This window comes from Plectropomus leopardus, chromosome 13, assembly GCF_026936395.1.
Source record: "Plectropomus leopardus strain MGB_pleo_1.0 chromosome 13, ASM2693639v1, whole genome shotgun sequence".
NCBI lineage: Eukaryota > Metazoa > Chordata > Actinopteri > Perciformes > Serranidae > Plectropomus > Plectropomus leopardus.
In genome coordinates, this window is record NC_142188.1 from 7,057,651 (window position 1) to 7,072,589 (window position 14,939).

At 39.2% G+C, this 14,939-nt stretch overlaps 1 protein-coding gene across 5 annotated transcripts in view; it reads right to left on the reverse strand.

Annotated features, from left to right (window-relative positions):
- abch1 (ATP-binding cassette, sub-family H, member 1) overlaps window positions 1-14,939 on the reverse strand; it is a 43,104-nt gene continuing 28,165 nt past the window's right edge. For all 5 annotated transcript variants that reach the window (XM_088086635.1, XM_042501555.2, XM_088086637.1 and 2 more), the window contains 3 exons: window positions 14,020-14,179; window positions 12,871-12,975; window positions 1-11,879 (listed from right to left, as the gene is read on the reverse strand). In XM_088086635.1, coding sequence (XP_087942761.1) covers window positions 11,773-11,879; window positions 12,871-12,975; window positions 14,020-14,179 — 372 coding nt within the window. In that variant the 3' untranslated portion in view covers window positions 1-11,772. The remainder of the gene's footprint in view (window positions 11,880-12,870; window positions 12,976-14,019; window positions 14,180-14,939) is intronic.

Sequence of the window (14,939 nt, forward strand, 5' to 3'; positions counted from 1 at the left end):
GTGAGTTCTTTTATTGATTTTCCTCCCAAAATATCCAGTCTTTCAATGTTGGGAAATCCTCAAAAATATCCTCCATCGGCATCTGGATCCAAATCTACGTCAAAAACTAATCACGTGTTCTTGACCTGTGACCCTAATGTTCCACCACATATCACTGAGTCTCTACTAGCTCCTGAAATAGCCTTGAGAGGCAGAAACACACGAAAAACTGACCATAAACCAACAAAGTTTTACTGTGTTCAAGTCCAATGATCTTCTTGTTCTTGTTTGCTGCACAGTTGGAACACAACTAGTGGAATAAACTATTTAATCCCATATTTCTACTAAAAATGAGTCCCTTTGAAGCGTCTAGTATGGATGTTTACTGTTTCAAGGCCAAATGTTATTAGGTTACATAAGGTTATTGATTCCTGGAGGGGAAACTAGTTTGATTGCTCATGCACGTTGACAAAAACGAGCAATACGGACAGGTTAGACGACATATGAGAGTCACACCTTTAGTAACACATGCATGAAAAATACACATAGTATTTGATACAGCTGATTAATTATTACATAAAAGGCTGCCCCTGATAACGGGATAACGGCTGACAAACTCAAGATGGAACTTCAAAAATGACACACTTGATTGATTAATTGTGTCAAAAGTACAACATGTATATCAGAAAATAACAAGTATCAAATGTCATGGACGTTTCACAGCTGTGGGCAGAAAACACGACCATCATGCATATAAAATGAAATTTCTCATCCAAAGACATGAGAAGTGAATCCCTCCCAGATGTGGAGCGAAAATAAAATCATCACAATACAGCAGCTGTTTTTTCAGTTTTACCAGAAGATATCCACTGTGTGTGTGTGTGTGTGTGTGTGTGTGTGTGTGTGTGTGTGTGTGTGTGTGTGTATATAAATGGTTTAAGTGGGAGACAATTCCTTCAATGAGAATAAGTGGAAAAATCAGGTGAGGCCAAGAACAGATTAAATATAACTCGACTTCCCTCATGGTAATCACACACACTCACTCATACATACATATGCACACAGAGACAGACTTATTTTTATACTGCTGAGACGCCGTAAAACACACACTTAACATTTGCTAATAAAACACACACGCCTGCTGCTCTGCTGAACGCCAGAAGTGAGTGTTGGGCGTTGCGAGATGAAGCGTTATCCAACAAGCTGCAGAAGCTGAAAGAAGACTCTGCCTTTAAGAAACATAAGAAACCATGTGTGCCTCCCCATATGCACACACACGCCTTACATAATCTTTGCACACGTTTTAATCTGTGTTTGAACCCTCCTGTTTACGTTGCTGTGGTTACAGCACCCACACCTCCTCTGGACGTTTCCAGGGCTGGAAGCAGCAGCAGACACACCTTCCTTTGATTCCTGCAGCCGGTTCACTTCACTCCTGATGGATGTTTTGACAAGTGCTTCTCTTTCCGAGAGCCAATGAGCTGCACTTCTGTGTGAAGCGTCAGGAAATGATGAAAAATGTAGAAACGCACACACACAGACACACTCGGAGGGCGTGATCTGATTACAACACTCAGGTACACGGTGGATCCTGGCAGTGCTTGTCTTTCACTCGCTTGACTGCAAACCCATGAAGTTTAAAGCATGTATGATATTCTTTTATCTTGTAAAGAACATAATTCAAGCAGTATTTTTTGGAAACACTTACTAAAAATTAGGGTATATTAAGTTTCATAAAACTAATTAAACATACGGAAATAGTAAAATTCACTATAAAATAGCTGAAGAAGGCAAGTTAGAATTTGAAACTATTTTAAATGAATTAGAAACATTAAAAATTAAAAACAGTATTGTAAATGAATTGTAAATGATTAATTTTCACTGCTGAGTTGGAAAAAGCATGTCTGCACATTTACATCTGTGCAAAAATTGAACCCAGTGTAACTACAGAGACAGTCAAACACCAAGCACAACATATTTAATAAACTGAACCATATTTACATTCAAATAACTAACAATAGAAATATATGCGATGCAGACATCAGGCTCCAAGAGCTGATGTCAGAGGTCAAAGTTTCTCTCCATGCTGCTTTGCAGTAAAAGTCGTGAACTTTGATACATTTGCAAAAACAGCCCACTTATTAGAAGAAAACTTGTACATTTTTGCAAACCACAATTAGGCAACATTTTTACATTTTATATATTTAATGTCAAGATTTGTAAACTGACAAAACATATAAGCAGACTTTGTCATCTGCAGGAGGGGGTGTGGATGATGTGTCCAGACGAGGTGCCTGCCAAGCTGCAGACGGCTGTTCAATGACAAATTTGGTTGTGATTTAGTGTGATGTGATTTAATGGTTGTTTTTTACCGAGACATTGCTGCTTTTCCTATTGCGTTGTTGCCCAAAAAGCAGTTGTTTTTTTACCCAGACGTCAATGCTTTTCTTGCCAGGACTGCGCACCCCAAATGAGATATTTCAAGCCAAAACACAATCTTTTCCTAACCGTAACCAAGTGTCTTTTGTTCGTAAACATAACCACGTTAAGCACAGCATTGTTGAAACAGTCACTTTCAACATATCTGCTACAAAATAACATGCAAATGTAATATATCCGTGGTTTGCAGAAACACACAGCTCTTTTTTAGGTGATTGGTTTGGTGAAAAATGAATCTAATAACGTTTTTGATGTTATTATTTCCTGTATTTTACTTGTTATAGAATGTTTTTAAGGTGCTTAAGAGACAATCATTGAAACAAGAATTGGTAAATTAAATAAAATGTGAGATGCATGTGAAGATACAATACGACACATCACTTTCAACAAAGTTTTAAAAAGTGAATCGTAAACTGTTTAAGAGCTTGTGTCATCACTTTTGGTTCCTGAAAAAGAGATTGCGAGATAATCTTAAGAGGCGTGTCGGTTGCACTGCAGCTGGCTGCAGAAGTCTGTAATGAGGCTTAATATGATCATTAAAGTATTAAAATCAACACTGTAATCAGAGATGTAGAAATACAGTAAGTTAAAACTCTGCTGCTGCATTCTGATTGAACCGAAGATGAAAAGTTGCTTCTGTCTGCAGAGGATAAAAAAAGTTTCTGTTTTTGATATGCTTCATCCCAAAAATACTGCACCATAACAGATATTCATAGCTCAGTATTAACATTTGTAGTTTAAGCTTCCTGCAAAAAATCTAATGCAAGTTAGCAGATCATTGCAGCTTCTGTGTTTGACAGGACGCACGTCTGCTACTGAGTGTTTTGACAGAAATTGAACTATGACCTCAGGTTTATGAGGCAGTTTGTTTAGCAGCTAAAGCACCTCCAACTGATTCAGAAAAAAATAGTTTTAAAGCTCCAAAATGATGCTATTTTTAATCATATTCTCTCTTTTTTTTACCAGTTGAAGTCTTATTTTAGCTCCTCACACAAACAAATCTGTTTTTGCACTGACTTAACTTGATATCTTTCCTAAATATGATGTAAGTGTCCTAAATCTCTGCAAAAGCATCTGCTCCGGTCCCATGTGATGCTGACCGTGGACAAAGTGTGTGGGATTGCGTTAAGGGCAGACTGTTCTCAGCAAGCATTTTATCCTTTGTTGTTGTTGTGCGATAAGACCAAAACATAGCAACAGCTGGGCCGCGCTCGGCCGCACAAGGGAGTCAGAAGGGCTGCGAGGAGAAGTCTTCGCTGGTGTGACAGGATTATGTGATAGAAACATGCTGTGCTCATGCGTAGCCAAATATTAAATAACACTACTGTCCCGTGTTTGAGGGGCCGAGCCGAGCGCTGTTGTCATGCTGCCATGGTGACAGTAACCATGCACAGGATAATGTTTACAGAATGTTTAGCATATCACAAAGCAGGCACATAGGGTAACTGGACCAGATGATTAAAGTGTGTGTGTGTGTGTGTGTGTGTGTGTGTGTGTGTGTGTGTGTGTGTGTGTGTGTGTGTGTGTGTGTGTGTGTGCTGGCATCGCAAGGCTGAGCACATTTTTTTAACTGACTGATATTTGTGTTTGTGTGTGTGCTGCACTCTGTATTTGACTAACAAACTAAAGCCAATTTCTCATATTGTGAATGGATGCACTGTGGAACTGGGACCGCTTGACATGACTTAATTTCCCCACCAAAAGTATTATAACTAAACAGTAAGATCTGTGTGTGTGAGTGAAAAAGTTTCTGTATTATGTAATCTGCACATACGTTGCAGTATGTACTGTACTCTAATATACTCCAGATGTTGTTTTGTAGTAAATGAAACAGAAGGACGCCCCTCGTACAGTATAGTACGTTGCTCAACCTCTCTGAGAAAAGTTGAAATCTTCTCTAATAAGACACCTACACCTGCCTGCACGCATCATAAGATCGCAAATGCAAGCTGCGACCGATATTTGGCAGCCCTGAAGTTATCTAGGCTGTAAACTGGTTGTGAGGAAATAAACATGCCAAGACAAGAGGAAGAGAACTGGCAAGGTGTTTTCCAGTTTCAGCTGTTATTGGCTGTGCAGCCAAGAAGAGATAAACTGTGCTTTTGCAAAATTAGTCAATGGCAAATTCTGTATCCAAATTGCAAGGCCTCAGTTTAAAATGTATAAAAAATTTGTTTTAACAAGTTGATTCTACAATGACGGTCATTAACTAAATATTAAAATGATCATCTTTCAGTTTCTTTGTAAAAAAAAACATACATTTATAATTATTTAGAGTCCAGAACGGAAAAGCCAAACATTGCCTCCTGAAAGGGCCATAAGTGTTTTAACATCAGCTATTGTGGAAGCTGCTCCACGATTCTAACATCAGAAAAATGCTGCATGAAACTGCTTTTTTCAGTATTTTTACCTGTTTAAATTTGTTTTAATTGCTGTGCCTCCTGAACGTCTGGATCTGAAGTTATCAGAGGAAAAGCGAGCACACATTTGCAGGTGCTAGGCAAGCGTCCCATTTTTTTAAATTTTTTTTTTACCTAAAACCTCTTCATAAAGTGTTTTGCTGGTTTTAATCCCATGGCCCGTTTGTTTTGGAGAGAAGAGACCATTTTTGCATTTGGTCCTCTACACACAGTACGACGGCGTGTTGCCCTCGTATGCGACCATATGGTATAACTTCCCTGTAAACCGGCGATGACACAGCTTAATTTTTTTTGTTACTTGCAAACTCTGTACCACATTTTATGAAATTGAATTACCCTATTTCCTCAAATCTCGAACAGATGGAAACATGCACACAAGAAAATCCCCATCAGCAGTTCAGTCTCTCCTGTAGAACAGTGATAATGACATTTTAGATCAGGCATCCCGCTGGTCACCCACAGATCCAACACCATTAGTCGGACCTTTAGGGAGCTGTCTTTGTAATGATGATAGCGATATGACGGCAAACTGAAAAAGGCGCATAAGCTGCAGTTTGCAGTCGAGGACGACCGCGTCGTCTGTAGCCAGGATGTAACAGAAAAAGTGCTGGAATTAGACAAAGTGCAAATGCAGAGCACAAAACAACATCTAAAGTTTGATGTAATCCATCCCAGTAGTTGTAAGCGGTTAGAAGATGAAATCATCCCCCCAAATACTGTCATCATCATAAATTTTATTGCCTCTATTGCTTCATGCCTCTTTGTTCCCTGGGACAGCAGCTGATTCGAAGCCAGGCTTAATCTCAACTTTTCCAGAACAATAAATAACGGAAATTGTAAATATAATCACATGACGTGTTGCAAAATAATTAGTGGAAATGTAAACCAGATGTAGACTGTGGCTGTAAACTGGGTTTAGCTCTAAATGTTACCAGAATTCTCCTTTAATTAAAGTTCATCTGGATCAGTTTCATCGACCACGTTTAATCAGTCATCTCGGCTTTTGACTCCCATCATGATTACAGTTTAATGGAGCACTTTGCACACAGTCCGTCCATGTCAGGTTACACATATTGTGACGAGGACACGCGCTGTTGTCCTACGAGACTTCGGGTGTCATTGCATGTAATTAAAGAGTCGACTGTAATTACTTATGGTGTCGTCACCAAGCTCAGCAAACATTGTAAGTGGCTGCGGACAGACACCCAGACTCTCATTTCACACTGAGCTAAAGGAGCATTTTAATAACAGCCTGTCAGTGAGGCCGTTATCTATTTTCCAGCGGTTGCATTACGTGGTGCTCTGTGCGGCCGTATTTGAAATGTTAGACTGTGTACAGAAGATGATCAACAGTTAGCACACAAAAGAAAATTGCTCGGGGATTTTCACAGCCATAATTGTACTCCTGTGCACACACCAACCACAACTCTGCACAGACGCCCAGGGATTCACACACAACTATTGATCTGGACTCGGACTTAAAACATTTCTTTTTGGCAGAACTTATGACTTTGCTTATGCTATGCTTTTATTTTGGTTGTTTTTTACCTGTTTTTTATGCTAATGCTTTTATCTTGTAGCACTTTGAGATTTGTTCCAAATGTAAAATGCATTACAAATAAAATCTATTATTATTATTTTTTTCTATATTATTATTTTTTCTATATTTTTCTTTGTTTTTTTAAGGCTGATTAAATCTGTTTTTTCTTACAGATTCCATGGTAATACCAAAAATAACAATGCATTGATTATTTTTTGTGTATCCAAAGCTTAATATATTTTATTCATCTGTGCCACAGAGCTCAATTGTTATTCAAAAACTATGAAAAACATTTCAACGTGGCACAGATTAAATAAGTCAGTTCATGAAAAAGTAGTTGACAAGTACAATCTCAGTTGTCATGGATATTGAGACTCTCTGGGCACATTTAGGACTTCTTGTCCATGTTGTCTTCAATCAGTGGCTTAAATTAGCCCAAAAATGTTACGTAAATGTTCCTGTTTGCACCGCAAAAGGTTCCGTTCAATCTATTTATATCTGCCCTCAAAAATTTGTCGTGTATTTCAGTTTATTCTACTTTTAGTAAAAATGGTTCTGCTGCAGTTTGAAAATATTTGATCTCAAAACTATTTTTTGCTCTTGATTAAATGTTTTTTTTTTCTATTTGACTCCAATTCAAAGACACGATTGTACAAAAATACAAATACCAACACACACATGCACTCAAACAAATCCGCTTACAGCACAAAAAAGTTTAAACACACTCCCCTACTGTGTGCTTGATCTGTGAACACACACACCACAGGAAACATGAGCATGCATCGACTCATAATAACCCAAAAAAACACATGAAAATAACCCACAAGACACACACACAGAACATAACGAGGCACACCCACCACACACACACACACACACACACACAGTTCAAACAGTCAACCGGTGAGGATCGAGATTCTCCTGAAGGCAGCGGGGTCATCATCGTCACCATAGCAACAAGCAACACAGTGATGCAAGCGGGCATGATGTCATTGAATAAATCTGTCGTCCATGGCCTGCGGGTGTTTTTGTTACCACAGGAATTGTGGGGGGGATTTTGTACTTTTGGTATTGAGAAAAAATCTGGCAGCGCTCCGAAAAGCAGAGCGACGAGACAATGGGGAGGATTTCTAAACGAAGTTTATTCTTTCAAAATACATGAATAGGACTTCATCAAAGCACGTCTGCTATCACAGTGCATACATGTCACAACACAGGAGGGGAAACGCTTCACATGCCCTTTGGAGAGAAGCAGCGGAGGTAGTCGACTGGAGTTTGGAGCAGGAGTGGAATTCATAACGTTACATTTGTTTACATGAACTGCGATATCCCAAATACCAACCAGAAAAAGTCAAAAATCTGAATAAAAAGGGGCTAAATATTCAGTATTTCAATTTAAGTGGCTTCATAAAAGGCTCAGTGAATATGATTAAAAGGGATGTATTGACAGAGAGGAAAAATAATATAATAAGTATGTTTTCTTTAGTGTAATCATCTAAAAACAAGAATCTTTGTGTTTTTGTTATCTAAGAATGAGCCGTTTTTGTCTACATAAGGAGCAGATCTACTGTGATCGTAGCCCAAAATGGACAAAACAAACACTGGCTCTTGTTATGGCCATTTGTGTTTTCGTGTCAGGCACGGTATTTAGAAGCAACTCTGCGATGAGTACATTAGAAAAAAACACTTGTTTTAACATAAAACTGCTTTATCCAGCGTTTTTATCAGTTTAAACCACCCAGTCTGTTTGTTCTGGAGAGGAAGAGGCCTCTGTGGATAATTTGGCTCCAGGTAAAAACTTTCGGCTTATCTCCGACATACCAAACAGCATCTGCAAAACATCAATTTGTGATGTGAAACTGCTTTACTCAGTGTTTTCACCGGTTTTAATAACCTGGGCCATTTATTTTGGAGAGAAGAGACCTCTGCGGATAATTCGGCTCCCGGTAAAAACTTCCTGAACACTGAGGGAATTCTGACCGGGAGAAGCTTCAGCTGGCTGCAATGTGTAATCACTGCTAGATGCCACTAAATCCCTCGAAATCTTACAAACTGTTCCTTTAATTGGCATTTTAGGCTCCAAACACTTGGATAAACTAACAATGGATATTATTTATTAAGAATTTATGAAAAACAAAACTCAGATAATCTGCTTCATCGGGGCTGTGTGTGTGTGATTTGATGTGTCTGTGGTTTGATATACAATGCCCTGCAAAGAAAAAAAGGATCAAATTTCCATTCAAATGTTGCTAAAAGTCTGATTCATGCACAGAAATATGTGACAATGTGCTCACTTCAAACCACAGACATAAATCAAACACAGAGGGCATCCGCAGTGATTTATGTGGCATTATCGTTGCAGAAAAGTTGAATAGGAATTTGTAATCAGCTTTTTTAAAATAGTATCTCGGTCGCAGTCTTATAAAATGCTTCATATATTTGCTGATTTGCTCCAAGAAAATCAGCAAATGTAAGTTACGGTTACGGCTCCAAGTTACGGTTGCACGGGTGTTTTAACATGAATGAAGATAAGTTTATTCCTCATACATGAATATATAGAGCACTTTAGAACAAAAATCGTCACATAACAATCTCGCACAGAAATTGTCCAAAAAATGAAAAAGTATACTCACTGTTTTGCCAAACTATGTCCATAATTTTACATAAGTGTTGCCAATTTTATCAGAAATTGTCCACAGTTTTAAGCTTTATGAAGGTAGATTACTGAGTGGGGACAGACGTGATCCCACCAGCACGTGAGATTAAACTTCAACTTTCAGTCAAAGAAGCTACAGTATTTATCCTCACAGTTTGGCCCTCCTATTTCTACCAAACAAGAACACGGTGTCCCTTAAAACGTGCAACAGGAACACGAATGTACAGCAGAGCAACAGCAGATTTACAGCGCAGGGAAGTTTACACGCAGCATGCTGTACACGCAACTTTAGCATTAGAGCATGACGCAATCCAGCACAAACCGATCAGAGGGATTTACAGTCATTTATATTCATTATTCATCCTGTTAATGGACACATAAATTCTTCAGTACATTAATATAAATGAACATAGGCCGAGGGAACATTCGGGGGAAGACAACACATGCTGGTATGTGTGCTGAGTCCGACAGCTGAAATGGATCAAACGTCTGATATATTCGGCATGTGTCCACATGGAAGTAAGTCTTTATATTTATGAGACTGGGACAACATGTGATGCTGAGTATGTAGTCTGCTGCTGTTTCTTCACTGTGGGCCCGTCAAAGGTTTAGGCATTTATTTGCTTGCTGAGCGTTAGATGAGGAGATCAATACCACTCTTGTGTTTGTACACTAATTATGAAGCTAAAACCAGCAGCTGATTATTTTAGTTTAGCACAAAGATTGGAAACCAGGGTTTCTGCAGCTTATGGCAAGGCAGATTAAAGACTTAATAAAATTACCAAAATTGAAGGAAAATTTCACTTTGCCTAAATGTTTATTGGAACATAAAATGTGACTTTTGAAAGGGAAAACTTCGATTATCTGTCAAATGTTGAAAAAGCAACCAATTTTGAAGTGGAAAACATGGAAGACAATGAGCATGTTACATAATCTTTAAAGTATCTATTCAGTTAGTGAACAGCAAACATGGCATTTCTGTGATTTTGTGTTTCTCAATCTGCATGTGAGATTCCATCACTTGGATTCCCAACATGACAAGTTCAAGAAAAGGAATTTATGCATTTAAAAAAAAATTTACCTCTGTTAGACAATATTGTGAGAAAGATCCTCGTGTACAAGGATCCGCAAAAACAACCGAAAATGTTGTAGTATGCATGCCAGGCCAATAGTTGGCAGTGTAACTTTGTAATGACACACCATAGAAGATAACCAAACACACGCGCTGCTTAGACGGCGCCGTTCTAACGGGATTCGTGCATTGCCAGTTTACACAGCAACAGAAGGGGTTGGGTTTTCAAAAAATTACACTGTGACGCCTCAAAAGTTTGCGTTTTCAGGCCCCCAAAACAAAAGGCCAAACTGCAACAAAAGTTTAACATTTCATGCAAGAACCGTTGCCATGGAAAGAGCCTCTTTGTCATTTGCTTCCCACTGTTTTACACTGACGATAACAGCATCATGCTCTAGATTTGGCAATTATTCCTAATTTCTGCATTTTTCCTTCCTTTCCCACAGTGCAGACACCGCAACAACTCCATAACCATGACATGTTGAATCCAAAACAGCATAACTCCTGTGTGCTTTTACTGTGTTATTGTTGGTGGAACAGTCATAAAGTATAAAATATGAGCAGTTTGAAACTTTTCTGTGAAAAAAAACAGAACACATGCTGCATGTACGCAGACTGCATCTGAAACTGTGAAAAGACTCAGTGTGACAACATCCACTCTGTCCAGCAAAGTGGAGGGTAATAAAAATAAAATGACACAGTACCGATGCTTTCCCATCACCAAACCAAACCATTTTCTTCTCCCACTGGAGACGCAGGCACAAAACACAAGTTATGGAGAACGCCATCAACCTGAACTGAGAAAGACGGTTTGCAGCTGAGCACCTGGTAACGATGGGTAACCACTTCCTGTCACACACCAGTCAGGACACGCAAATCTGAGCACAGACTCAAAAAGCTAGAGAAGACACTGCTACTGTGGGACGCCTCAGTGGGTGACAGTTTCCTGGACAATATGAAGCAATCTGCACTTTGAAACCAGTTTTGAGTTCCCACGACATAATGCAACGACAGTCCTCTCCTTGATGTTTCTGCTTATAAAGCAATTGTGAAAAATAAAAAAAAGTGTTCACATTTTCTTGTTGACAAAAACATTATTTTTGTGCTGAGATTCATTTTCACATATAAACACAATTTACTCTGTAATGCAAATATAAGGTAGGTGACGAACACTGCGGACAAAAGCATTGTCCCACAGCTGAAGTCAGTATATTCGCCATCAAATCTCTCCATTAGCATGAAGAGAAAGGGCAAAAAAAGCTACCCTGAGTTGGTACATGGTTCATTCTGTGGGTGAAAAGTTCAAAAAAGCTGCACACAGAAGTAAAACTAAACACTTACCTCATTTAACATGAATTATTAATTATATTACATATATTCTTATATTGTACATATTCTGTCTTGCGTCTTTCTACGTGCAGCATTTTGAAATTTTACTCACGCAAGCCAAAGCAACTGTTGCAGGATCAGGCAGCTGACTGGTGTGTGTGTGTGTGTGTGTGTGTGTCTGTGTGTGTGTGTGAGACAGATAATATGGAGGACTCTCTCCTGCTGCCCCCACTCCGTCCACACACACACAGGAGACCCAGGTGAGTCGTTTGGGCTCCTGGACTACACCTGACAGCTCTGTCCTCCAAACCGAAGGAGGATCTGTGGGTCGAGGTCGTCACGTCCTCAGCTTCAAGATGACCGTAGCCAGGATGAGAAAGAACGTGTTCCAGCCCAGGGTGACGGCGAAGCCTCGCCACACCATCATCCGAGACAGATCCCAACCTGTGAGAGAGATTTCAAATTAGATTCACTTTTATTTAGACACAGGAAGTAAAAGGTGGACACGTTGCCAGTGGGTAAGCAGGGTGCTATTAGCGCTTAAACTAATAAACTAAAAAAAAAAGCCCCCCCCAAAAGGTTTAACAGCTTGAAACTTGAGCAAATTGGCTTGATTTCTTTAAAAAACACTGGAACAAGAAACAAGAAATGGCCAAATTGCAACAAATTGGTAAAAACTTACAAGAAGACAGAAAATTAGCACAAAAACAAACAATGGTTCATGCACACGCGACCAGGTTCGTCTGGTTGCTTTCTCAAGTAACGCCGCCCGTGCTCATTGCATGTGAACGCGCTCGGCGTAACATAACAACGCCACCATTTCTGTCCGAGCGCATTCTCATCTGATGCCATCCAGACATGTTCCCATTGGACGTTGAAGGTGGCTTTTGGTGTTACACTCATACGCCAAAAGCACGGACAGAGCGGCGCTATTTGACGAGTTCGGAGTCCGAACGGGTTGACACACTAAGGTTTAAGTGAAACCAATTAGCGAATGTTGCAAAGAGACAAGTTCCAGTTTGTCTCCAAATTTAATTCATACACTGTCAGTATCTGCCTGTGTCTCAAATTCCAATTCTACCTCTACGAAAAGGTTTGAGGACAGGAAATGTCTCCTCTGACTTCCTGTGCATGTACACGTGTGTATCATGTAACACGGAGGGAGCCTCGCACTGTCCTCGGGTCTTACTGTTCTGAGACGCCGAGGTCAACAGAAGGAGAAAAGACTGGGAGACGCAGTGAAACCACTATACCTTAGATCCCAGGAAGCCGAGTTACACAGGATCCAGAGCTGATTAAAGATTTAGACGACCGGCAATGTGCACAACAATCTGAGCCGTGTGCACGCATCTGACCTGAGCGCACGCTGACTGCACACCAGGCGAGCCACAGGGACGTTATGAAACCGATGAGCGTTGTGTAACGCGTACATTACCTCTGTACATGATACAGCGGAGGGCTTCGGAGGCGTAGGTCTGAGGAAGAGCCAGGCTGACGTAGCGGAGAGGATACGGGATACACTCCACAGGCCAGATGATACCTAACAACAGGACGGAGAGGATGCTGTCAGCTACACCTGCCGTTAACGTACAAGTGAATTTCTATCCTCGTGGTGGATCTCATGAAGCATTTAAACAATCTCTGATTTCTTGTGTTTTTGCGCTGCTGTGATGAGAACAAAGCAGGCGAGGAAGGAAGTGGCAACATCAAAACGACAGATATGAGGTTCAACGTTCATTTCAAAATTTGAAAACAAGGGCCTGAAAATTAGTCTCACCACAAGGTATTTTTAAGAACTTGAAGGAAAGATCATGTGATATGAAGGAAATGCCCTTTACAGTTATTAAAAGGACCACTGAAATTTCTATTTTTTATTATTATTACTATGAATTCTCTTCAACAGTGGTATTTAGTTTTTTGTTTGTAAATTATATTTAAAACATTAAAAAATATACACAAAATTCACCATATTACCAACACATCACAAACCATCAACATGCCACAAACAGATGCCACAAAACGAGCAGAAAAAAAAACAACACAAAAAAAATTGAAAAGAAATATTGAAAAATCTTTATAACTTTCAGAGAGAGCATGCTGCGTGTTTCAGTGGAGGATAACGGTCGCACGCATAAACACATGCACAAAAAACTGATTTTCACGAGGTACAGGGAGGAAGAAGGGTTTTACAATCACCGGGTGTTTACAGCGATTACTGTTTATTTATCTGGTTACTTCATATTTATTTTTTCCTAGTTTGAATTCCTCTTTTTTCTGTAAATAATAATAAATTGTAGGTATCTGATTTTGCGTATGTTGGTGTATGCATATACGTTTAATTAATTAGAGTACAGGTTTAAATTAATAAGGACGCTGGTCAATATGTTGACTTATAAAAACGGGGTGAAAATAAATAAATAAGTACTTCTTCTCACTGCTTTTCAAATATGTAAAGCAAGCCATAATGTGTGACCATGTCTTTTTCTTTATGTTTTTCATTGTTTGTAAAATTGTTTGTATGATAATTTCTTTATTTTCTTTTTTACAGGTTTGAAAAAGATTTCAAAAATCAAACCCAGCTCACCGCTGATGATGAGATTTGGGTAGAAGATGCCCAGGGCGGCCTGGTTTGCACTCTGCTCGTCATCGATTGCGGCTGAGATGACAAGACCAAACGAGATGCCAGTGATGCCCTGCAGCACAATCAGGATTATGACCAGCACCAAGGAGCCTTCGTTAGGCATCTGCAGGAAGAGAGAGAAAGAAAGATAAGGGTACAAGAGCGAGAAAAGTCTAAGATAAGAAGCTATTTCTACCCACAAAGCTGCAGTGAACCTAAAAGTGGAATAAACTGGTTAAAAAAAAGACAGAGAATGAGATCATCTTAAAGTTAAAGACAGAACAAAATGATGCAGCAAAATCATCCTGTTTTATATCCACAAAATAGAAATGATCACATATACCAAACAAACACTATTACAAGCAGCTTTTTTAGAATATTTTTAGCAAAAACAATCCTTTATCTTCAGTCGTTCATGGGTGAAAAAGAGTATATTTATCTCACATCTGACACATTCATCCTTGAAGAAAAATGTGTTCCTTCTCCTTTTTCTACTGCTTTTACAGTCCTCTCAATCAAAGTTAAAAAAGGCCCCACCCTTAAGAAATTTGCATGTAAATGTTTAGAGTTTTTATTGGCCATTGTAAATGGTAAGAAATCAACTAAAAGGCAACAAAAAGCATATTTGCATGTATTTTATTAAAATAATATATCTACTATAACATATCAAAACCTGTTAAGCATGTACATTAATGTCAAAATATTAGTATCTAATATCCTAATATTAGTATGTATTTATAATATTAGTATTAAATATTGATTTGTTATTAAAATATGAGGAGGAGGCCCCGTTGAGGGTGCTGTTGTCGATGGACTAGCCACAGAAACTCCAGTTCCTCACTGTTGTTTGGTGTTGTGCACTTGAACGCTTGGAGGTCAGGAGT